General features: G+C 42.5%; 1 protein-coding gene and 1 long non-coding RNA gene across 7 annotated transcripts in view; one reads left to right on the top strand and one right to left on the bottom strand.

The window, feature by feature from the left end:
• Window positions 1-6,430: 6,430 nt before the first annotated feature.
• The window catches only part of LHFPL3 (LHFPL tetraspan subfamily member 3), a 232,676-nt gene continuing 212,488 nt past the window's right edge, over window positions 6,431-26,618 (bottom strand). For 2 of the 6 annotated variants that reach the window (XM_086886719.1, XM_086886722.1), the window contains one exon: window positions 6,431-9,123. In XM_086886719.1, the coding sequence (XP_086742845.1) occupies window positions 9,095-9,123 (29 nt within the window). In that variant the 3' untranslated portion in view covers window positions 6,431-9,094. The remainder of the gene's footprint in view (window positions 9,124-26,618) is intronic. The other 4 variants (XM_086886721.1, XM_086886724.1, XM_086886720.1 and 1 more) reach the window with 2 other exon arrangements.
• LOC147653433 (uncharacterized) lies at window positions 21,572-22,281 on the top strand. The gene is made up of 2 exons (XR_015286132.1): window positions 21,572-21,649; window positions 22,151-22,281. It is a non-coding gene; the product is annotated as an uncharacterized LOC147653433 (long non-coding RNA).

Below are 26,618 nucleotides of genomic sequence, written 5' to 3'. Positions count from 1 at the left end.
TAAGATTGGTTTAAAAATAATGAGGCTTAAGTGCAGTTGAGCTTTGAGTACTTTTTGTTTGCCTTCTGGATTAAAAAACTTTACAATATGTGATGTCCATATTTTCCTGCATTTCCCCATGACTGTGAGTGCTCAGAAGTCACCTTAAGAATAGGAAAAAACCAACCAAACAAACTAAAACCACAGCAAAAGCAATAAAATAAAGCAAAACAAGCATAATACATCCATATCTCTTTATTGAGAAGTCCAGGATAAATTATTTGGACTTTCAGATTAACACTGGTTATTATAAACTCTCACTTAAAAAATAGGGTAATTAGCAATAGAAAGTAAAAGGGAGTTGGTGGGAAGAGAAAATTCATAGAAATGGGGAAGAAGACTCATTACCTTCAAGAGATTGTTCAAGTCCAGTAAGGAACTGGGACTGTGATGGTGTTAACACCATTCAGTTGTCTCTGTATTTTCAGTATTTTCCCAATGTCTGTTCTCTCACTAGCAGAGAAGGGTTCTAGATGCACAGAATTCACAGTCTGGAAACAGACACCACTGACTTGAGCACTGGTCTTCTACACCACCAAGCCAGCCTGTATGCTCCTACATCCACTAAGTACTTGAGCTTAACTTTCACTTCCTTCTGGGTTTCAGCAGCACCTTTGCATAACAATGTATTTCAGGTTTCACCAACAACCTGTTGCAAATCTTCCAGTCTACCCCAGCAATGCAAAACAATTTTCACAAAAGCTGGTGTTTTTATTCAATGTGAAGCAGAGGTACTGTGTGCTGGCAGAGTTGTTTAATGTACTGTCCAGGCTGCAGGCACAGGTCTGGGAGTCACATGTTAGCTCAACCTCATTTTTTCTAGCTGGGGAGTTCTGGAGAAAACACAGCTACAAATGTGAGGGTTACCCACCAATAATTTCTCTGTTGATCTCTATACATTTATTACTTCTCAACACAGTATTAAAGCTTTCTGACTTTACCTCTTACAAGTAGAATGGAAAAGCTTAGGTGAAATACATCCCTTCCAACTACATCAAGAATATAATTCAGTACCAATGACAAGTTAGCACTATTAATACATTAAAATCTGGCCTCTGTGCACATGCCCATGAGTTAAAAACATACTATAAGAAGATTGGAATGGTACCCTTCAAGAGTGGAGCCACATGCATCACCTGATATCATGTGTCAGCATCTCCCCATTGATACTTACTTAATTTTTGATTCATTTGTGAAATTAATTAAGCATTGGAGCAGCCTACCCAGAAACATCATGTGCTTTTCACCACTGATGTTTATGGGACCTCAGTGGATAATGCCCTGACCCCATGGATCAGGAAGTTGCACTAGAGGCCTCCCAAACTCCTCCAACATGAGTGTTCCTGCAGTACTATGACTCCATGCTTCCCAGGCATGGATATCAGATTCTGAGATTCTTCCCTGCACTTTCCAGTCTATAAAAGTTCAGCTGAGGCTCTTCATCCTCTGTAATTCTTGTGAAACAGAAAAAAACCCAACCCACATGCTTTTGAAAAACAGTAAAATGTGATGTATTCGGTTTTTTTATGGGTTCTGAATACAGATATATATGTATTTTGCTTTTGCTTTTCTACTTTGGAGGAGCCTATAAGGATAGAGAAGCAGCAAAAAGGGAAGGAATATATAAGGAATATCTTATTATATATATCATATATAAAATATATGTTTTATTTGGTGACAGCTGGAGATGTGATCTCCCTGTGAGATCTGTGAGAACAGAAGCACAGTCTAGAAATGACTGGCAAATCTGAGTATCACCTGCTGTGGTTGTTCTCAGAGCTCAACATCAAGCAGTGACTCCTGTCCTGCAAAAGCAACAGACAGAGTTATTATGTAAGAGCAGGCAGAGTTATTATTAAGTGTGCTCACATACATGCAATGCCATGTTATTTAACAAATTCATTTTGAAGCCCCATTGTCTAAGGCCTCTGAGAAGATTACCAGGTGCCTCAGTATGAAATACGTGTGTGGTGATACTTTCTTATTGCTTCTTGGGAGCTTCTCTGCCAAAAATCCTGTCCCAAATCTAGTGTTGGCTTTGGACTTTTTCTAGTTTACTTGTCTGGGCTTTGCTATATCCTCAGCCATTTCCTTCCTCAGGAAGGAGTGGTAGGGGCCTGGGGACATCACTTTGGGAGGCTGCACAGCCTCACCAGGCAGGAAGAGTTCTTTTGTACTGGTAATCCTGCCACAGCCTGGGTCTCACTGCACCCTCACAGCATGCTTTTCCTCATGGCAAATGTATTAATGGCTTCTAGAGTCCCTGCATTCTTCCTCTGGGATTAGGGGCTTTAGCTGCTCCCAGCCCTCAGCCTGGTAATCCATAATCAGATTTCACCCTTTTAGCATTTCTCAGAGCAAATGCTACCTAGGATGACCTAAATCTGATGTTCTGTTCCCTTAGGGACCATCAATTCTCTATGTTCTGTCACCTTTGAAGATGCTCATAGTCTCCTTTTGCACAATCATAGCTCATCAATGCCACATTTAATATCATCTCAGTCATTATTTTAGTAGCCTCCTTAACCTCTGCTTTTTCAACAAGAGCAATTTGGAGGAATGCTGATCAGTTGTGGTTGTCTCCTGGTACAGGGGTTTGACTTAAACTGCCTAACTTTCCCATTCGTTCTGATGCCTCCTACTTCTGCTGTTCTATCCCTCCGTTCCATGCTCCCAAACACCACTCGGAGCTGTGATGACTTGCAGCCTGCCTGGCTTGTGCTGGAGCTGAGAGTGGGTCTGCAGATGACACCAAGCTGAGTGGTGCACTTGGCACATCTGAGGGATGGGATGTCATGGGGAGGAACATGGACAAGCTCCAGAAGTGGGCCCTTGGCAACCTCATGAATCTCAACAAGTGCAGGGTCCTAGTGACAGGACAAGTGATAATGGTTTAAAACTGGAAGAGAGTAGGTTAGATTACATATTAGGAAGACATTTTTTACTGTGAGGTTGGTGATACACTGGTACAGATTGCCAAGAGACGCTGTAGATGCCCCATCCCTGGAAATGTTCAAGGCCAGGTTGAATGGGCTTTCAGCAGCCTGGTCTAATGGAGGGTGTCCCTGCAGAGTGTTGGAACTGGGTGATCTTTAACATCCCTTTGAACCCAAACCATTCTATGATTCTATGGCTCTTTGTGGTGGTAAATAAAAATTAGTGTCTATCGTATCTGGGATATGCAGAAGCCTATTCCTAGGAAGTGTTGGGCTCAATAGGTCTGGAAAATTTAATATATTAAGCAAAGTTCTCATCCACATTTACAGAGATAATCTTATTCTCCTCAGTCTTGAGAAATTCAAACAAAAACATAGAAATTCTCAAACTTTGTCTCAAACTTTATGCAATGTGAGCTAGTATGGTGATGGCTTCATCTCTTGGATATTGCCCTGTTTCTGGGGGCACGGGAGGTAACTCGTGCACTGGTTTTGTTACCTTAATCTGTAAGGATGCAAATGCAAAGGTGCCTTTAAGTAACTAACTCCCGAGAAGGACGCCTGCAGAGGCTGGTGAGCCATTAGATGGCAGCACAGATAAGGACAAATCCATCCTGCCTGGTGCTGCTCCAGGAAAGCCCCTCCACTGCTTTCAGCATCCCCAAGGTATTTTGTGGGTGAAGAATTTTCACATTACTTAAAGCAAAATAAATTAAAACCTGTAAACCAGGAGTTTCATATTATATTAAAGCATATAAAATAAAAATTACCCTTCCCCCAAACAGTGATGGTATGTATTAAGCCTGAAGTTCTTTCAGAATTTCTGAATTATTTTATTCCTTATCCTTCTCAAGCATACATAAATTCAGCTATATTGACTAAAACAGCTTCTTTCTTGATGCCATGTGGAGTAGCTTATCACCTAAAAGCTATTCTAGAAAACTGTCACCAACCATCTCAGCTCATGGCCTCAGGAGCATAATATTTTACATTACTTTCAGTTGCCATTTGAGAAACTCAACGAATACAGCAGGCACTTAGCAGGCCCTCAGAATATTCCAGTGACACTTCAACTAAGTTAGTTTTTAAATGGAAAAAAAAATCGAATCAAATAGAGAGGAGACGTAATTTTCTTTCTCAGACTGAATATCTAGCTAATTACTAATTCTGAATTGTGTTGTCTTAAAGTTATATAAAGGAGAGTCAAGGTGCTAATTGCATACTTGTAAGCCTGACATTGGTGCTGACATCACAGAGTCTTGCCTGATATCTTGTGAGAAAGCCATGCTTGAGAGTTTTCAAAGTGAGGAAGTTCCTGGTTTCTGCTATGGCAGAGCAAAATTCCTGCCTTCCTGTGCTGGGATCTGCCAAAGGAATCCTGAGGCTGTGTAACTAGTAATGTAGCTAATGATCTAGAACATCTTCTGGTGTTAAACTATGGAAATACTTTTAAAAATATATGGTGATCATATCAAAGAGACTTCATTCTAGCATATAGGATTTTGACAATATTTCATTTTTCCCCTAAGAAATTATTAAGAATAATATATAATTTTTCTTATTAATAATCCTAAAAGCTATATTAGGCTAATGTAAAACTACTTTGCACTTAAAAAAATCAGGAGTAATAATCCATGTAGTTATACCAATTTAAAACTGGTTTGTGGAGGTTAGGTCAGCCCCAGCTCCTAGCTTTTTGGAGCATCTTCACTCCCAGGCTGTTTTCCCAGGTGACTGAGCTGATGTTCAAACTTGGAAGCTGGTCTCACACTGGTGATCTCAAGAAGTCCTTTGCAGCAACTTTTAGATCTGTTTCAAAAGGAGAAGAGCTTTTTATTGTCTTGTAGGCAATTAGGGGCTACATCTCCTCTTGGGACTTGATGAGCACAATGTGTCTGCTTATACTTTTTTACCTGGAGATTTGCCTCTTGCAGAGGCAATACTTCTCTCTTCTTCACTTTGTGAAGTGGAAAAGCTGTGTAACTGCACCCCACCCCCCTCCCCTCCACCCCGTGGGGCTATGAGACTATCTGGAAGAAAGGAAAGATATATCACTTTATCTTTTAAAATGCAAAGGACATCTCAGAAGGCAGCACAAAGTAACACGAAGCAAAAACTTAAGAGAGACAGATGGGTAATAGAAAGCATCATGTCAGCATCTGATCACTGCAAGCATTCACTTTGTATTTTCAGCACCATGACACAAACATGATTTGATCTAAAGGGAAGAGAACAGATTTTTAAACTACATATTCTACCTTCTGCAGAATTCCAGGCCTTCTCTGAAAGTCTCTTTTCCAATTATTAGTGTAGGTCAGTGAGGATCATTGGTGGAATGGCTGCAAGCATGACTAATGTGTGCAGGTACTGCCAGCAGCAGGCAAAGCCAATCCCTTCTGTACAGAGCTCCTTGGGAAGGAGAAATGTGTAAATCTCTTGACTTTAGCACATGGGGGAAAAAAGTGTTGCTTTCTAGTACTACCTCAGAACCTATTCAGCATATGGCTGTCTTTTCAGCGTGTAAGCTAGTTAGGACAAATCTGGGGTGGGGTTTTTTTATTTATTTTAAACTGTCTAGATCTTACTCCATTTCAAATCCTCAGAGAATTGGATGAAACCACTAAAACTTTTAAATGTTTAAAGGATATCAGAGTAGGAGTGGAAACAGACAGAAAGCTGCTGGGCCCAGCATTACATTTTCCTCCCTGGAACAGGGAAAGATGGATGGTATGAGGGAAGCTGATCCATTACTCCGATAGAAAAGTGTCAGAGCCCGGGAGTTTGAGCATAATTAGACCCCAGTCACAATAATTTCTAGATCATCTCCAAACGCAGATACTGCTGCATCAGCAGCATGGAGGGAAATCCAACATCTCTTTGACAAGGAAGTACTTACCTCCTGTTGGTGCAAACTCTGGAATGATGTGACAGCCCCTGATGGCTCCAGTGTACCTTCACATAATGAAATTTGGGAGTGATCAGCTTCTGAGCTTTACTGTGTCATCCAAATCACTTGTCTGGGATTTCCAATCTATTTATAAATAACTGAAATGCATGGCCTATAAAAATGAACAGCGTCCTACAAACCTGGCAGTTCTCTATTTAACCATAATTAATTTATAAATAATTTACACTCTTCTTTCTCTTAGTATAAACCAAGTTTTATACCAAGCAGAGTAATTAGGAACTTTATATATAACTTGCCAATATATGGATAAGTGGCCAGGTACCAGAGGATGGAGATGACTTACCAACAAGGTTCTGCTAGGAATTTGACCCACACCTACAAATCCCTGCACTCATTAAGGGATCCAATTCTGCTTGGACTTAACATACCTGAGGGATCTCTGTAGGTACAGATGTTGAGGAGGTGTCCAGGCTTTTGTTTAGGAGGGCAGTATTCCCAACAACAGCTGCCCTTACCACAGATGAACTGGAGAAAAACACTATCACACTTTATTTTAGTATGCTACAAAAGTCATTGTTGAACTTTATTAGGTACTTTAATACCAAGCATACTTTGAAGTAACAAAAATTATTGTTATTATTACTTTTACAGAAAATCAGGTATTTCAACAGTTTTCTTTACAGTTTGTTGACTTAAAAAGAAATTACAATTGACAAGTTACAATGGAGTGGAATGAGAAAGTGGTAACATTTAAAAAGATAAAACATACTATTCTTACTGAGTCAACATTTAATGGTGTACATCCTGGTACATCTCTCCTTCTGACTGTGTACAAATGATACATATTCACTGAGCTGCCCTGACAGGGTTGCGATGTCTTGTGATGGCACTTATTTTGCAATGTTTGTGTATATTTAGAAAGGGTTTTTACATTACACCATCACCATGATGCTAAACAAAATAATATAATACAGAGAAACCCTGTTTTGGTGATTTCTGTCACAGCAAAATGCCATGACTGCAATAATGTGGGATAGAGGTAAACTCAAGGAGCAAATGAAGATGGTGATATGAGAGCACATCCAGATAACAAAGCCTTTCGCAGGCTTTGAGGTGCGAGTGTGCTTGTGAGCCAACAAGAGCAGAGAATGAGGATGGGCTTCGCTGAGACACCACTTAACAGGGACTCCTGAATGTATCCAGCCCCTGAGGATGTGCATTTTCCAGCTGACACTGGTTGGACTAATCAAAGATTTAAAAACCTGCCTGAAATGGGCCCTTAAATGAGTTTATGCTTCCTCATGTGTGAGCTGCTTGATTTTTACCTTCCATCCCCCTCAGGTCAATGGGTAGATGTACCTTCAGGTACTGGGAAGATGTTTATGGTGGTTGACTGATTTGGGTGGGGTTTTTGACCAGCTAGTGCTGGTCCTTTAGAAGACAGGAGAATTTTCCACATCCAGTTACAAGAGTAGTTTCAGATTTTAAAAACTGTTGTTTAATTTTTTAAATGCTGCCCAGATTCACACATAAATTTACTTGGCTGACATCTAAGTGAAGTCAGCGCCACATTGGTACCTTGGTAGATAGATAGAAAAGTTATCTAATTCTCTGTATTTGTTTACTGGCAATTTGCTTAAAGATAATTTTTCTTTCAAAATTAATTTTTTTGAGATTCATGCACTAAATTCTGGAATAATTTGTGTTGTGCAATCAATAGTTAAAAAGCAATTTTAACTCATATTTACCTCATGTCTTCAGAATTTTGCATTATTTGGGATCAACACTAGCAATTATTACTTTAGCCATTTCCCCTGAAAGCCAAAGAATGAAGCAACAGGCTTTAAAAACCCTGAAGGAATCAGCACTGCAGTGTTCATTTTGTGCTGGGTTCATCTGTGATATACAGGAGAACCTAGAGGCATGTAGGGTGCTCATGGCCAGTCCCAAGCCAGGACAGATATGTGCCTTGGTGGGAGTGTTAGAGAGGAGCAGAGAGGGGCTCCTTGCCTCCCTCTGTTGCTCTGTTCCTGGTGCTTGGTATCCAGGCCTTTCACTACGAGGTCTTTCTGTGCCTACTCCTGTTTTACTTCTCAGTGGCTTCTGGAACTGAGAGTGCCCTTTGGGACCTGGGGAGGGAATCACTTCCCTGCCAGTGCCCCAGGGCTGTTTGCATCCAGCCCTCACATGGCTGTCTGAAACATGTATTTGCTTAATAGTTTCTTAATTTTTGTATTGAGTTTAAACTCAAGGGTTTACTGAGTTGCATTGAGTTTAAACTTAAGGCCAGAAGGTCTCATTAGATCACCTTGTCTGATTGGCATTAGCATGGGCCAGAGAGTGTCACTCCACAGTTGTATGGCAGAACAAGGAAAAGAAACACCCTGAAAGCAAGCAGCAGTGTGTTACATTTAAGGGGTAAATTACTTTCTCCTATTAAAAAAGAAATCAAGAGCTTTTATTTTGTCACTTCAAATGCAAACAATTCTATGCATCTTGGGAAATTTTATAGCATTGTGATATTCAGTCAGACATACCTTATATATATGCTTCATAGAACTAGAATATAGGTCAGAAATAATTTTTGAGCCTTAAGTTTGTTACAGACATATTAATTGGAACACATATGCAGTAAAAATTGAGAAGCTTTACAGTTTTAGTCAACTTATTATACAGTGAAGTAAATGAAGTGCAGCAATGTAGCAGTAAAAGTTATGCTTTTTCCACTAGGTGATGGAAACATTCAGAGTCTATAAATGCTAATTTAAGAGAGATGTCCTAACAGCTTCTTGGCTACTGGGATAGGAATAGTCTGAAGTTAACTGTCTCTACTGTGAAAGGTTTTAAAGCTTTTTGCTTTCCGTCCGAATAAAAAAAATGACATTTACAAACCTCTTCAATGCATATATATTACATATGTTTATCTAGCAACAACTACACCCCTTTTAATTTATTCCCCAAATGTGACTTTTCATGCATGTCTTCTGGATGCTGTATTCAGCAACAGTTTCTAATGAGCTGGTGTGTAATCCATGATTGCATTTCTCTTCTGAAATCACTTCCATGTCTGGCTGATCTATGTTTAGAAGGTGGTGCTTATCCATCAGGCATTTTTGCACTTGTCAGCATTCTTCTCTGTTGGAGGCCCTTTCCCAAGCTTCTTCCCATTTTAATGTTGATGTACAAAAGCTGTTATTCATTTGTTTTGTGCTCATTCTAGTGAGGATTGGCTTAGTAGGACTGTACAAAACAGAGAAAAGAGAGAAGCTGGTTTACTGCCAGCAAGCATAAAGATGTTCACGCTGTGCTTAGCTCAGAGCAAGACCCTGACCAATATTCTAATGCACTTCATTATATGCATTTCCATTTGTCATGAAAAGTGAAAAATTTAATCTGCAGATTGGATTTGTACTCTGAAATTCTCAAAAATAATTTTTCATCAGCTAATCGACACAGGAAGTCAAAATAATGAGCTTATTTCATCTAAAGTTTGAGCAATATGAAAATAAAGGTACAATGCATATGGGGCAAGAATGACATTTACTAGATGAATACCATGAATTGAGTTAAAATCCTGACATTTCTGTTCTGTAGCAATAACTTGTTTCCCTCGAGGACACATTTGCAAACATGAGAAAATAATACTTTGTGTTAAATTTCAAATGAGGACAGAGGTGTGGGGACATTTTCAAATGAAAGTCTCCCTTAAAATCTAATTCCCACTGCCCAGTTCCCATGTACAAAAGCAGAGCTGCATAGGGGAGAGGGGGCAGGGGCTGTGCTGGCACTGGGAGCAGGGTGACAAAGGCTCCTGCTCCTGGCTGCAGGTGACAGCCCCTGAGCTGGTGCTTCAGGAGGCACCACTGGGACCTGGGCTCAATGAGGAAATCTATTTGCAAGCACTCACACACAGGCAAAGGTGAAAACCCGGCTGCCCCAGCATTCGACAGTGAACAGAAGGTTCTTACACCAAATGAACTCTGCCAATTCACCATTAGCTAAACTGTCTCAGACCCCTGAGACCAAACCATGAAGTCCTTTGTCAGGCAGCCTCTGCACTGCCTCCTGTGACAGGGTCACTGCTCAGGGGGTCTTACAAAGCCACAGCCTGGGAGAGAGGACAGCCACCGTCATCACAACCCCACTTCCTATATTGTAACACAGGGGCCTCTGCAAGAGACTGCTGGAATGCAGAACTAGGGGGAAATCACTGTTTCTGTGACAACAAAAGAAAAAGAACGAATTTCATTGTGAAATGAAAGCAAACAAAGAATTTCAGGACTAGAATCACTTAAAAATATTACTGTAAGGAAACCAAAATATTTAATTTCCTCCCCCCATATTACGAGGAGCAGCCACCTTCTCCCATTCCTTCAAATTCCCTTCATCCTTGACTCTTGTGTTAATCTTGGCCTGCAGCTAATTCACCCACACACCCAGAGAGCATGGTGTCCCAGGGCAGGATACCCAGACCCTAAAGCCTGGGGTGGTGGTACCACAAATCAGTGAGCCTGGTGGTGGCAAGCCCTTCTGCCATGGACCTTGGATGCCTGCTTCCCCATCAAATAAAGTTTGCTTTCCAACAAACTGACGTTTTCCAAGCAAAGTTTGTTTTGGAGGAAAGTTTCTGACTTGTTCAGCATGTATCTGTAGTCCAGATTTAGTTTACAAGACACTTTTAACTGATGTTGCTGAGACTAGAAAGTAAAAAACAAGTATGCAGGAAGAGTAAGGTGAACTAGAGAGGGCACTGAAAAAGAAAAACGGGTCAGCTTAGTTTATGTTAAAAAAAATAATATAAAATATGATGTTCACTGTGGTAAAAACATTCTTGTGATGTGAGTATGTAATGAGATGGTAGTTTCCAACGGTAAAACAAAGCTTGCCACTGATAGCTCCATGAGCTTCCTTTACCCTTTAAAACATGTAGCAAAAGTGAGGGATAAAGTGTGGATGAGAAATGGACAATGACTTGTGATAAATAAAATCTATTAAAAATTATCTGAGTCTGGAACTTTGGTGTGTTTTGTAAATGTGGTTACTAATGTTATTAATGTGGTAATTAGTAAAATAGGTAAACAGCACTGCCAAATAAAGTGAATGAAAAAGTGCCTCTAATCTGTTTATTTGCTAAGTAAGATAAGTCATTCACATGCAACATGTTTGTCTGTTTTGTATCACACCATAGGTTTTTGACTCCTTGAAGTTTGTTTTCTTAGAGCTACTTAGAGTGCTGTTGCCTAGAAATCAGTTAATGAAAGCAGTCTTCATGGAAGCTGTATCACCCAACCACCCAGGTGCTCTGCTGTTAAGTTCCCTATTTAAAGTCTTTAAAGGCTGTCTGTTAGGCTGACCTCACCACAACAGGGTTACTACTCATAATTGACACACTCAATTCGGGCAGTCCCTTCTGCCGACTGCAGAGCTGGGGGTATGGTCAGCCTGGAGGGATTTACAGCATTTTAGTGTTTATGTACATTTCAGAAAGAGGACACTGAGGTTTGTTTGTGGTAAAGATGAATCACAGGGATATTTCCAGGTTGCTCCCTGAAAAGGTATATAAGACATGCTGAATTTCAGATGGTCCTCTCCATGCTGTTACTGTAAAGTCAGTAAAATGAATAGTAAATATAGAGAGAAAGACAGATCTTCTAGGTTTGGGTATATTTTATCTCAGACAACATTAACACTTTACACCACTTTGTGTGCCAACGTCCATATTGAAATGATCTTTGCCATGTATTTGACGGGCATCTAGAAAATAACACCTTAACAAGTGTTAGTCTTTTATTGCTGACTCCAAACACACACAGCTACTTGTCTAAAGAGCAACTGGCATTTGTGGTCACACCAAAATTGGTACAGTTATAAAACCACATCAGCTGGCAGAAAGCCATAGGTTAATGAAGTACCAGAGATTTCCTGCCAGGACCTCCACAGGATTCCTCCTGCCTAAACATCATCCCTGCAGAATGCTGGCACTGTGGTTAGTGTATGGAAGGAGATGAAGGAAGAGAGAAACACTGATGCTGGAGCTCTGAAATTGAAAATAGGCATGCTGAGGCACCTTGGATAACACTGCTGTCTGGGCTGTAGGCCAAAAAAAATTGGACAAGTTCCGTTTTAATGAGGTGTTGGAATTCTCACCTTTCTGCTTATAGAACCACTGAATCATTAAGGTTGGAAAAGACCCCTAAGATCATCAGTTCCAACTGTTAACACAGCACTTCCACATTCACTCCTAAACCATAGCTCTAAGAGCCACACCCACACACCTTTTGGACACCTCCAGGGACAGTGAATCCAAGACTTCCCTGGGCAGCGTGTTCCAGTGTCTGACAATTCCTGTGGTGAAGGAATTTTCCCCAGTATTCAATCTAAACCTCCACTGGTGCAACTCAAGGCCATTTCCTCTCATCCTGTCACTTGTTACTTGGGAGAAACCACTGACCCCCACCTGGCTACAACCTCCTTTCTGGGAGTTATAGAGCATGATAAGGTCTCCCCTGAGTCCCCTTTTCCCCAGGCTAAACATCCTCAGTTCCCTCAGCTGCTCCTCAGATGACTTGTGTTCTGGGCCCTTCACCAGCTGTGTTGCCCTTTTTGGACACACTGATCTGGGTCAGCTCTTTATAACCACAGATGGGTGGTTTTGTTGCTTACATCAGGGTTGGTGAAATGCTAAGTGTGTTAAAACCCCACTTGTAGCCACTGCAGCCCAAAATTCAAACAGCAACATGTATTCCTGGCCTGGAAAATATCCAGGTGTGTATAACTGAAAGGCATGAAAGGTAGATAGATGCTCAGCTGCAGAGAGCAGCCAATGATCATCTCTTATTTCCTTGAAGATCTCTTGAGAGTACATAGATTCTCTAGAACACATAGCAAATTTGAGTGGCCTGAGAAGATTATTTTGTTTTCCATGTGATGAGAGAGAGGATTTAATGTGTATTCCCAATTCCCTATCTGCTGTGGGTGCCTTTTCCCTCTTGATGCACTGAGCATGCTTTGCCCTGGCCCCATGGGAAGATGCATATCCATCACCTGGAGAGTGATCCTGGGGCAAATTGTGCTCTCAGTAAACAGCCAGGCACCAACTCAGGTCCTCTCCAAGAATCCTGATGATCCAAGCTCTAGCACATGTTTTGGAGAAGCTGTCCACAGATCATACTGGAAACAGCTGTATGGCCAGGAGGAGAATAAATTGTGCACTGCTGCCTACAGCTGCATTGCAGCTGAGACACAGTAAGGAGGGTATAAGGCTGCCCTGCCTTATGGCGATGGAAAGAAGAACGGACAGAAGTTCCCCAAGTGTTTTTGCTAGCAGCTCTCTTTCAGTGTTTCATTGTTCAGCACTTTCTCAACAAAATGTGATAAATGACCTGTCCACACCAGAGCTGCCCAAGGCGTTTCCTCCTCCCCCTGGCAAACCAGCAGGCAGGATCTGGCAACTGCCTGCTCTGCCATCACTCACAGCTACCAAACACTACCTGAAAGGACAGGGGTTAAAGAGCATGCACAGTAAACCTTGAGGAGTTACTAAAACTTTTACAAAATTTTGGGATTGGAAATTGTGTGACGGTTTTGTCCATATGGCATTAGAGGAGAAGCTCATCTGAGCAGAAGGTGTGTGAGCTTGCTCTTCTGCTGCAGCACTTCCTTGCAATAAAATAGAATTGAATCTCATAAAAAATAACAAGATTTTCCCCAGTTCAGTATGCAAGCCCTGTGAAACCAGAGTTGAGTGGAACAGTGGGACTTATTCAATCTGCTGGGTGGTATCTTGCTCACACTGTTAGTGGCAGCAGCTGAACTCCTGGGCATGGCTTGTGGGAGGTGTTTCTAGGACTGTAGGAAATGGTTTCAGGAGCTTTCAGGAATTTTCTAAATGTGTGGCTCAGGTGGTTTTGCTGTCAGAAGGCTCAGCTCATGGCTGCACAAGCACATTTGTAGCATGTGCGAGGATGCTGTGGTGGTGTGCTCCCCTCTGCCGCTTCAGCCCTAACTACCAGTGGGGCTCTGCTGGCTGCACCCAGCTTTCTCTGGAGTTTTGGGGGGGGGGGGGGGGGGGTGGCAGCATGGTAGCCAAGGGCTATCTGGAATGGTGGGCTGCATGCCAGGATCTCTCCTTGAGGAGGGTCCCCTCTCAAGGTTACTCCTCAAAGCTGAGAGATTCCTCGCTGCGACAGAACCTTGGTAACTGGTTAACAGCACACTAAACTTGGAAATTTTAGCTAAGTGATATAAAGGATTGAGTGTGCAAATATAATCTCTCAGATATAAACCACTGAACAGACTACAACTGGATTCACCTACACCTACACTTCTCTTTGAGAAGGGGTTTAGAATGCAAGGGGATTCTTTCTGAACCTCATGGCTCAATGACAGGATCTCTGGCAATTTTGTCTGACCTTGTCCTCTATGCAGTAAATAAACAATCTTGCCATTGAATCCTTTTAAACCACTGTTGCGTTTACCATTGAACTTTGTTAAATCACTGGGTTATATCAGTAAAGTATATTGTTGCTTCTCTCTTGCAAGTGCAGTTGCTTCCATCCATGGCAGATGGTTTCAGGGCCACAGGGGCGATGGCGGGCTGAACAGACAGAATGCTATTTTATTAGACATTGTTTTCCGAGAAGAAACAGAAAAATGGTGAAGGATCCACTCAAATCAATTTTGCCAGGTTTTCAGCATCTGTGTACAACACACGGCTGGACAGAACTTTTCTGTCAACTTACAGGCTGTCACTCACAAGAAAAAACCCAGCACATTGTCAGACCTAAAGCTACACTCCCTGAATACTTAATGCACTCAGCAACTGTACTGCTCTCCCTGAAAGACTCTGGCCAATTCTTGTAGTTTTAAAATCCAATTTAATCTTACATTGTTTTTTCCCCCCCTTTTCTGTTGTATGTGATGACTGAAACATGGCAGGAGGAAATGGATGTCACGTCCAGGGGCTGTTTGGTTGCAGACAGCATGCTGTGAGAGAGAATAATGGAATCATTGAATGGTTTGGGTTGGAAGGGACCTGAAATGTCATCTCATACCACCTCCCCTGCCATGGGTAGGGACACCTTGCACTTGACCAGGCTGCTCAAAGCCCATCCAACCTGGCCTTAAACATATCCAGGTTTGGGACATCTCTGGGCGACCTGTTCCAGGGCCTCACCACCCTCACAGTAAAGAGGAAGAGTGACATGGCAAGGATACATTATTTTCTGCATTGTTGATTTCTCCAGACAGAATGCTTTTTGAACCTATTGCACCAATAAGCAAAAGTCTCCAGGACTAAATGTGGTGGTTAAGAAAAATTTATAAAAAAAAAAGGCATTCAGCAATGAAGTGTCACCACCTTGCACCAAAGTATGAAAGGAGACGTATTTGGAAATTAAGTCTGGAGCCCAGAGTGGGTCAGGGCAGCCTGACCATTTGTGGTCTTTACTTCTTTAAGTTCCTGTTTTCTTCCAGATGGAAACTTTGTGAAAGGTGAGAAGATTTTTTGGGAGATCAGATAGAGGTTAGGCCTGGAGAAGCATCTCACATAACATCAGCTCTCTCACAGTCAGACATCAGATGTGAGGCTCTAGGAAGTCCTTGGAGCAGAACAGGGCCCTCCTGGGTGACTCATTTAATCTTAGGATGGTTCCCAGGATGGATGAGTGCTGTTGGCTTCTGTGGAATGATAGACCTGGGTGAGATGGGAAGCCTAAATCTGACATGGACAAAGTGAGGTGTGTGAACCCTGGAATTATGATTACCCTGCACAAAGCCATTAACTGCGTGCATGGAGGAAGAGGGAAGCTGCTGCTCACATATGGAAGATCTTCAGCCTGAAATATCAAATGATTAGGCAGTTTTGTAACAAAGCCTAAAAGATTAGGCTTGTTTGTAACAAGCTGTCAGAGACCTTGTCTGAGCACAGCTTGAGGCTGGGTATTTTTAGTCCTTTTGGGGTGTGCCACCATGTGCCAGGACTGCCTTCCCGGAGAGCAAACAGCTTTGCAGGAGCTGGGTATGAGATTCCAACCACAGGTCAGGAAGACTCAGTAAGATCAGTTAAACAGCTTGAGGACTGACTGGGCAAGGATGCAAGCAGCAGCCAGCCTGATGAGAAGGCATGAACCAAGCTACATACATCAGTCAGCTTGGCTCTCTTGTCAGTAAGGCCATGCCTGAAGGAGCAGGTGAATTTTGACTGCAAAGCTTGTAAAAGGGGGTTAGAGCAGCTTAAAGAAGGCACCTCTTTAGAGCCTGACAGTTTTCTTATCTCTGAAAGATCCTCCTCCAACTTCTCCTAAATATAGCCAGGTGGCAGTGACAGGCTCTAAAAGTCTGAATATGGGCAGGCTTCAAGCTTCCCTGCCACCCTTCCTAATCCCTGGCCCAGGTGGCTTTCCTCTGGTTTGAATGCAGCTCCAAGAATACAAAATATGGATGTTTATTGGTGAGAAAGACAGGAGGAGAGTGACAGACAGAAGAAAGAGAGACCTATCCAAGGATGGATCAAGTTGTAGCTGTCATCTCTGTCATCTGCTGGCACCAGTCTGGGCTGGTGGAAACAGGGCTCCCTTGGGTGGTGGCTCTGCTAGCCATGCCTCACTATGAACAGCTTTTGGGTTCATCATCTGGACAGCTTGGTGCTCATGGCTGTACCTCCAGGGCAGGCACCACCATCTCCTGCTACTGTCACACACAGTGAGTGTGCCCTAGATGTGGGAGGAGGCTGTGTGTCTGCCTGAGGTGGGAACCGACACACTGGAATGTCGTGATCAGATCCTGCTGAACAGTGGGCTGCCTTTTCCTCTATTTCAATATTTGCTTCTGTCAAGAAAAGGAAGATTTTTATCATAATGAACAAACACAGTAAAAAGCCTCCTATTCTTTCTTCTAAAGAGTTTTCTTTACCGTGGAACATCACAGAGATGCTCCTTCCTCTGGTGGTCCCTTTCCAGAAGGCTCATCAATTTGTCTTTTGTACTTGGTGGTGTTTCTGTCAAGTTTGGGATGGGAGTCACGTCTCAAGACAGGTTTGCTGGCATGGGAGATCTAGTATGTTGTTGGAAGAACTGGCAAGAGGCTGAATCGCCTTCATCAATAATGTCTTTCACATGAAGTAGCTTCCTGCTCTGCAGCGTTGTAGGCTAAAGTCAAGCAAAATCACTCACTTGTTGTTCATCTATTTTTATTTCCTCCATGTGGTTTGCTACAGTCTTTCTTTGCCCAGATGGTCAAATAAATTGCTGTCACTAAAGGGGATCTCTGAATGGTGATTCCTAAACTCTTCCTGTTCTTTAACTGTTAATTGATAAAATGTTTCACTTTCTTTATATTCTGCCCATTTGCTGTAGCTGTTTTCCAGTTTCTCCCCTGGAACCCAGAGGATCTGTAGGTATTTTTGTTTGTTTCTCCAACCTTCAAGCTGCATGATCAGACTGCTCAGAAAGCTCTTCATTGTATTTATAAACTGTTACAAACTTTGATGTATTTGTTTACAGGGAGCTTCTCTGAGGATCCAGCCATGTCAGTGAGGTATCTTGACAATGTTCTGGGCATATCGGCCAGGAAATGTTTGGATTGGCATTGTACAATCTTATGGGGTTTTTATTTTGTCAGTAGCATTTTATATCTAGCTTTAATAACCTTATATCTTCCAAGAGTTTTCCCATGCTAGGCAGTGTTAGATGTTGACGTTGGCACGTTTTTTGGTTTGGGAAAACAAACCTTGCTGCCATTGAGACAAAGCTGTCCTTTGGGCTGGGCCATCAGGGCAGGCAGGAGGCAGAGCGCAGGGCCAGCGTGGGCTGGGGGCTGTGAGTGAGCCCCAGCCTGGAGGAGCCACTCACTGCCTGCACTGTGTGCTCAGGCTCTGCGCTGAGCCTGCTCTCCTGGGAGCACGGAGAGAGTGGGAGTTTGCTGCTGGGAGAAAGCCAAGATATTGAAGCAGATCCTTGAAGGTGCCAGCCAGGATCTCTGTGTAAGGAAGCTGCTACGATGGGGCTTATTTTAGTGGTGTGACAGAAACGGAGCTCTGCTCTTTTTTCAACAGACAGGATTTCTCCAGATGAATTCCCAATTCATACATTGAGTGTTTCCTCCTGACAGAAACAAAGAGGGCTGTGACAGTTCTCTGGCCATTCCAATGGCATGACATTTCTGTGAAAGAAATTTCTTGAAAAAAAGAACTGATTTTTTTATTTTAACATAATAACTAAAACATTGCAATAAGATCAAATGTCATAGAAAACATAAGAAAAATATCAGTGCTGATGAACCTTAAATGCTGCAGAATAATAAAAACATTTAAACTCTCATTTTTTGTGTGTGAAATGAATTACCCTTTTCTTTGGCCAGTGCCAAAGCTCTGTGACCTGGGAACATGGCACAAATCTGTGCACATCCAAGAATTTCCAACAGTTTTCCAAACTTTCTCTTTGTATGTACTCGTGCTGATGGGAAGAGAAAATTTGATAAATGGGTTGGGCTACAACTGTGAGTGGGGCTCTGGCTGCTGGGGATCACTATAGAGGGGAAGGGTCCTGCAGCTGCAGGAGTTTGTTCAGAGCACCTCTGGGGCAGGGGCTCACCAAGGCAAGGCTGTGCATCCTTCATCTTGTCACATTCCTCTCTGACTGGTTGGCTGCTGTAATGTTGGGTCTCAACCAAAACCTGCTAATGAGCTGCAAATATTGATCCCGTTTGCCTAAAGATACAGGTGCCAAGTTACATGCTTATGGGCAACAGAAAGATAACAATCTGGAGCAGCTTTGGTCTGAGATTTCAGAACTGCAGTTTAGTGATTAGCTTACCCAGCACAGGAATGTTAATTAACTGTCTGTACACTCTCTAGGCAAATAAGAAGTATTTGGAACTGTACATAAGGCTCACAATTGTTTCCAAAGGTATGAAATTACATGTTAAACTACTGAAAAAAAAATCTCTGTGGGGTGAGATGATACTCAGCTAGAAAAAAGTCTGGATTTGGGAGTTGGCAAAGCCAGGGTCTAGGGAGAGGGTGAGCTTTTTGGTGAATACCATCTGTCATGAAAACCTGCTTGATATTTAGCAAGGACAATGCTTGAATGTTCATGGTCCTGGAGACATTTTTTCCTTCATCTTCCTTTTCTTGCTCCAAACCCAATTTGTGCAGGCTTTGGATGATGTGTAAGGATTTATTGTTGCTATTAATTTATATTATTCCCTTAAACACTTTCTTGAGTTGCTCTAGAGGTGTGAAGGGTACTCCTGTAAAAGAAAAAGAAGAGATTCCTTTCCTGAAGAGCTTTGAGCACAGAAGGCAGACTGCAATCAGCAGTGCAGAGACAAAAAATCCAAACGCTATCTCAGAGAAGGGGAGGGCTGTGTGAGGAAATTGCCAGCTGAAGAGCATGCAGAAAGGCAAGCTGGTTTGCAGGAGCCCTGAGTGACAGGTGTGGCACAGTGTCCTCTGGGTCAGAACAGGAAGGTGACATCCCAGTGTGTCCAGCAAGCCCTGCAGTCTTAGGCAGGCATTCATGTGGTGTTGTAAATAGTCCACCTTATTTCCTCCTCTGGAAGGATCACACCCCACACAACATAAGATCGGCTCTAGGGCTTAGAATCCTTGGTGGTTTCTTTCCCCCTTCTACCCTGCACCTGAGACTCATGGACAACTTTCCTGCTGTTTGGCTGTTCCCACCAGTGACCATAAGACAAGTCTTGGGTAAAATGCACTTTTTCAGTGTAAGGGTGCCATTGTAGTGGCAAGAGACAGCAAGGCAGTCTCGAGCAGCAACCAATCCAGTACCAAACACTAACAGGAAGGTGGGAAATCTCCAGCCCACCTTCTCAAACCAAACCCCAGTTTCACCAGGGTTCCTCAAAGCTCAGTCACTCATTTCTCAGAGAGAGCAATAATTCAGAATGATCTGTTAGATAAAGCAGACACTGATACAGGTTTGCTCAGAAAGAAGCTCATCTGTGAAAAGGAGGGCAGCTTAGACAAAGGGGAAGCAAGTCAGGTCCAGTTGCATCCACACAGCTACATCTGCTGCAGCTCTCCCTGAGGAGCCTTTCACTCCACCTGTAGCCTTTAGTAATGGGGGTTAATGCACTATCCTGCTGTGTAGCTCTAGAAAAGCTCCAATAAAGGCTTCCACCTTTCCACCCCCTAAACAAGCAATATTTGTCCAAGCTTCCCTCTCATTTTGGTCCATCAGTGTATGGCCAGGTCAGCAGTGGGAACACACGAGACCCTTGGTGCTGGGCTGCTCAGAGACCAGCACCACTGCTGCTGGTCCTGTGGGGGATGCCAGGGCTGAGGGTCCTGCCGGGGCTCCCTCACCTCCAAGAGACCCTGGCAGTGTTGACTTTCCAGTGCAGGTGCCGCCTGTCTTCGGTATCTGGCATTGAGACACCTCCTCAGTGCTTAAATAATAATGATGGATTTCTGCTCTGGAGTGATAGCTCGTGTTGTGCAGCTGGGTTAATGTGTGTCAGCTGTCATCGTCCCTGTCAGCCGCTGCTGCCACTGAGCAGCAGATAAGTAAATCTGTGATGATGCATATCCCAGAGAGAGCAGGGATTAAATATTTCATCGCCTCAGACACTGAAACATCTCCTAATTTGGTGTCCTTTTCTAGAGGTCACATCCCTGAGGATCGCCCAGCCCTGGGGGAGAGCAGAGGCTGCCTGGGTTTCAGAGGCCACGGGGCCAAGCATTGCTGGCAGCAAATTCCCCTCAGCCAGGGCGAGCCAAGCTGCTGTGCTAGCCTTGGCACATCTGAAAATAAGCAGAGACTCCTGTAAAAAGAAAAACCTCATTTTTTCCCAATGGGCCTGATAAGGCAGTTGAGCCTGTGCTGTACAGACCAGGGACAAGTGGCCTAGTGCCCAGCTTGGGCTGGGACACACAGCTGAGCACTGAGGACTGAGTACCTGCCGTGCGTGGTGGCTCACTCCACGTGGGCAGCACTATGGAAAGCATCAGCTGTGGCTGTAAATGTGGTAATGTTAGGTAGATGTGCTGGTTTCATGGTGTTCCCAAAGTGATGGGTCACTGCACCCTGGAGATGAGCTTGGTGGTCATTCCTACAGCCCTTACATCACCGTGTGTCCATCCTCTTTCTTCCCTGCGGTGATATGCAAACCCCTGTGCTAGCAAAGACTCATATTATCGATTGCTTGGAGACAGGGAAAAAAGCTACAATTTCTTCCTCTCCTGGACTTTTCTGGTGTTACCTATTGGTGTCACATATAGGAACTTTATATTGAAAGAATTTTCAAAATTTGCAAAATACCAATTTGTTGAGACTGAAATTTTCTCGGATGCTTCTTTTTTTTTAACACATGAAAGAAGCTGTTCTAGGGGGATGTGGAAAATGAAAGAAAATGCTCAAGATCTTGGCTACTTTTAGGCTAACTACCTACAGAAACAAATGAAAATTAAAATGTCTCCTTTTTACCACACTGGAAGAGACAGAAGACCCTTCCTGTTAGTGCTGCTCAGGGAATAAAGTCCTTGTTTTCCAGAAAAACTTAATGAACCACAAACATTCAAAAACCAGGAAGACACATAAACAGGAGTTCTGAAAAGCCTGATTTCTTTCTTTTTTCCTGTGACCTAGTGGGTTTTTTTTGCAATTATGAGGTGCAGAAGGGTGATTTTTGTTTGTTTTTATTTGCATCTTTTTTTTTTTAGAAGCTGAGATTGAAGTACAACACAAGATTCAGAACTGGAACTTGGAAAACAGAAAGCCTGAACAGCTGTGACACTTCCAAACCTGTAGGTAATTCTACAGGCATCTCATCTTCATCCTTTCCTTGTCTTCATCTGAGCTATGGCCTTCATTTGCTGTGCTCTTTACCTGCACAGCAGATAAACTCTGTCCTCCACACAGGTGTGTTGCCCTGTGTGGTTGCACTGACTCTGGGATCTCAGCAGAAATCAAACTGAGGTTTTGCAGGTGGATCTTTCTGCTTCCCTGTTATGTAAGGTCTCCAAATCAGTATTCATCTGTGCGCTGTGAAGTAGCAGCATTTCTGCTTCTTTTTGATTTTTTTTTTTTTTCGTGCAGGGAAAGTATAGTTTGTGCTAGCTTCTAACATAAAAATAGCAAATTTTATGAGATGCATTTCCCTCAGGTCCCACGGAGTAGAATTTGTTCTGTAATAAGAGACCAATGTGTTTTAATTGCTTGCTGTAGACTATTACCTGTTAAATTTTTCTGACAGTGTGACACCAGCAAAAAAAACTTCTTTTCTGTTTTGCTTCCTTCTACTTTAGAGCTGTCAAACAACTTCAACATCTAAGGATAAAGCATGACAGATGACTCAAATATGTGACAGGTCATAAAATATTGATTCTTTGTGTTACCTGCTAATAAAACACATGTCACCATGGGTAAATCTTCCTTACTTTGGATTCCTGACTTTTAATTGTTATAATTCCAGTTTAGATTGTAGTCTGGAATTAGGAAGTAAGGGGTTTGGTCCCAGGAAATACTAAAGCCTATAAATAAGGAATCAGTTCTACTTTTCTTTAACTAGTGTTTTTTATCTAGTCTCCCAAACCACATTTTGTGTTGTAATCTCTATCTGGTGGAAACCCTTTTGGACCCTTCTGGTCTTGACTCAGTAGAACCAAGCCAACTCCTAAGATCATATTATAATGAGGATCACCAAGGATCAATCAAGGACTTCCAGTTGTGATTTTCTTCCCTAAAAGCAGAACCTTCTCTTGATCATGTATGAAATAAATAATATTTACTAGATTTTTTTCAGGATTTTGGCATTTTTCTGGTTAAGCTTATAACTTGTAGTCTTTCAGGTAATTTTCAACCAGCAACAGCACAGTTTGGTTTTTCTTGTCTGGTCCTACTGGGTGCCTTCTGTCAAATGAAGGCAGTATTTTTCTGGCTAGATGTCTCTATGTGAGATCTTCTGGCAGGAGGTAGGGGACACTGCCCTACCTTTCAAGCAAAATCTGGAAAACAATGTTCACAACTAGATTTGTAATCTCTTGAGTAGGGGTTGTGTCTGGCACAAATTTTGTGTTTCAGCAGTGAAAGGGTGGGAACTGCCAGCCCCCTGACTCGAGCCTGTACAAGCAGAATTGTATCTTCCCTTCTAAAACATTTCCCTGACTGGAAACTTCCCACAGAAAAGTTAACATCATCCCTCCTAAAAGGAGCCCTTTATATTGTGGTGAAACCCCTTTTTAACAGTGAGCTTTCAGTGTAAAATTCTCTGGGGCCGGGGGGTGCTGGTGCAAGGACATGTTGGAGGCTGCAGATGTTTGGCCCTGAGAGCAGGAGGTGCTGGACTCTGACGTGGTCTCTGCCACTGTTGAGGCACCCTGGCTCTCCATAACTCCCATGCTTGGAAAACTCAGTAGCCCACAGGACTGTTCCCTGCTCCAGATGGAATGAACAGTGCAGAGGAGCAGATGTGCTGTTTTTTTGGAAGCAGAAGGACATATCCTTCTGCTATGTGGCTTTGGAGGGATGGACAGCCTCTTCCATGAAGCACCATGCAATTACTCCCAGGGCAGATCCAACCTTAGGAGTGCTGAGAACCACAGGACAACTCTTGTCAGCAAAAATACAGCCCCTTTTCCAAGGGAGGGGATGCTGACATGGCCAGGGCTGACAGCACGAGCAGCTGGGTTCCTCCCAGGCACTGTTTGCCACACTTGGAGGATTTGGATGGTACAGCCAGACCCTGAGAATATCTCTGGTAACCAAATTACCAGAGCTGGCACTTTAATACTTCACTCAGGGATTAAAGTGAGGTGAGAAGACCAACCCTTGTATCACAGCAGCCCCATTAGGGCGGGATGATAAAAAGTGTATTGAAAATACAGAAGAATTTGATGAACACTAGTTGATGTAGCACCTGTGTACTTGGAAGGTTATCTGTTTTTCCGCTTCTATAAGCCAGACTTCTAAATTACTCTAACCATGAATCTGAAAAACATTCTCATAGAATTTAGAAAACTTTATTTAGATAAGCTGTTATGAAAACAAATGCAGAACTTGTTGGAAAAACATACTGTTAGAGTGGTGATTAGTGGCTTACTGTCCAGCTGAAAGACTCTATTTGTTAGAGTTTCATGGGAGTCTGTCTTAGATCTGATGTTAATAAAATACTTTCAGTAACCACTTATTCCACAGTGGAATAGAGGATCTCCAGTGGAATAGAGGCTATCTTCCTCCATTTGTGGGTCACAGTAATTCAGGAGGGGCTCCAAGTGTGTTGCAGGTCAGAAACAGTATTCAACATCTATAATGAGTTAGAGAAATGATCCAAAAAACAGGACACAATTCAACAGCAGTATTGGCAAAGGAGAGAGTTGTACAGGATAAAAGTTATGGACCAAACGACCACATGACTCCACGAGGCCCTTCTGCTGTGAAAAATAGACAAATTCCCTACCATTTTAAAGAAGCAGAAAGAATTATCTGCAAGATGCACAAAGTGAACCTACCAGGCTGCTCAGCAAGGCCTCAGCTGCATGGTTGGCTTTTTGGCACTAGACTGTAAGGGACAAGTGTACCTACCTGGTGAATATAAGAGTGGAAGAACAAGTGTCAGAAGCCTTGGAATTCTTAATGTAAGAGAAAACATGGGCAATTGATGTGTGTAGCCTAGAAAAAAGGAGACTTAGTGGACATAACACTTTTAACTATGAAAAAAAGCTGCTGAGAAAATGAAGGGGATAAATCATGGGAATGGGACAAGAAATGGACTTAGAGAGCAGCCAGGGAAATTTCACAGACATTAGGAAAATCCTGCCCAAGATAAAGTCCCTTGGCCTGGGGAGCAGCTGCTGAGGGAGGAGTGGGAGCTGCTAATGTCTAATGGGGTTCTGCAGTGCTCCCCCCACCAAAATGCCCCCACTCCCTGCAGCCAGGCAGATCTAGAGGCACATAGAAACCCACATTGCACCCACTGACTACAGCAGGGAGACAGGAAAAGAAAAATGTGCCATTTCCATCTTACACCCTCGGCCCCACAGGAGGACACAGCCCTGCGAGGGTGCTGGGCTACAGGGCAGTTCATAAGGCAGGGCTCAGGTGACAGCAGTGTCTTGCTGCTCACCCTCTCTCCAGTTGGAGGGACTAAATTATTTAGGAACATCATGTTTTCTCCCCAGGTGACTTACACAGAGGGCATTTCCACTGATGAGGGAAGAACGATTCCCCAGCCCATATTTCTGTGCCAACTGTACTGTCTATTTTTAACAGCAAGCTGCCATTAGCATTTGTTAGCTAAAAATAAACATATTTCAAATGCAATTCATTACCTAGCGCATTAGGGTAAAGGCAATTTATTCTTCAGTCAAGAAGAAATATTTTTAAGAGATAAATTGGTTCATGCAAATATCTGTGACTTGCACCCAGTGCACGTTGTACCAGCAGAGACAGTGCTCTGATTTCAGTAAATTGATCGGATAGATCACAAAATTCAGGAAGCTGCTGAGGAGCTCAGTGCAACATCCTATTTAACTTAATTAAAAACACCATGACAATTATGTAAGAGAAAAACAAAAAAGAGATGTGGGGTGGTAGACACAGTTCTCCCTTTGAACTGAAGCGAAACAGAAGTGGAACAAACAGGCGATAAGGTTTTTGAGGAGGGGGTGTTCTTTATTATATTGATGGCAATGGCTTCCTAAAACCTAAACTTCACTGCTTCTTGCTCACACGACAGGGGAATGTTGCAAGGGCACAATTCTGAATCAGAAAATGCCAGTACAGGAGGATTTAAAAAAGGGCTTAAATGGGCTGCTGAGCCAGGAGATAGATGGTGATCTCTGGTGAACCTGTTCTTCATTAATCCATTTGCTTTCCTTTTATTAAAAAAAACCAGCTTCCCAAATGCTTTGTGGAAATAAGATACTTGCAGCAAAACTTGCTATCTTTTGGCAGGGGGATTTGTAGGGCACGTCGTGAATTCCTGCACTGAAGGTTCACAAGTAGGAACTGCCCCTCTCTCCTTCAGAACAAAATAAATGTACCATAAATAAATAAAAAACCATAAAAAGAAAAAAATCGACTCAGAGTCCTCAGGATATATGGGGGAAAAGCAAAGCTTTCATATCTAACCACTGCTAATGCAGCAGGCCCTGCAGAATCGGCACAGTCTGATTTTCCCCACTAGAGGGGACTGCGGTATCTACAGTTACCTGATCACTCAAAGCACTTCTGGTAACTTCAAAATATGTGGCATTACTAAGAAAATTAATTACTGATACTTGTAATATAATTCAAAACAGTGTAAAATTGGAATATGTTGGAAACCCTTATTAAATGTACAAAATGATAAAAATAATAACTTGGATTTAGGTTCCTTCATTAAACAGTATCTTGAAGTTGCCAGATTAAAAAAAAAATAAAAATTATAGTCTTGTAGTTTATCTGAAAAATGTGGAGCATTTTTCTATACTGTTTTGCAATGCACATACGAAATACTTAAATTAAAACAGTCTGTTTAATGTCAGAAACCTAATATATAAAATGCTCTATTCTAAAAGAAAACAGAAAGAAATCAGAAACCTAATCTATAAAATACTCTGAATCCTGATGATTTACTCTTAACTTGTGTTAAATCTACAAAAAAACAATAACTTGCTGTCCCCAAAACAGTTCTGTGGCAGGATCCTTATCTAATTGTAAACACCTGAAACAAAATGCAGAGAGAGATAGATAAGAGCTCAGGTGTGCTTCCCATCTTGGATGTGGCTGCTGGGG

The sequence above is a fragment of the Cyanistes caeruleus genome, chromosome 4, assembly GCF_971803275.1.
Source record: "Cyanistes caeruleus chromosome 4, bCyaCae1.hap1.1, whole genome shotgun sequence".
NCBI classification, from domain to species: domain Eukaryota; kingdom Metazoa; phylum Chordata; class Aves; order Passeriformes; family Paridae; genus Cyanistes; species Cyanistes caeruleus.
The sequence above is the reverse complement of the archived record's forward strand: the minus strand, read 5'-3'. Positions and strand labels throughout refer to the sequence as shown.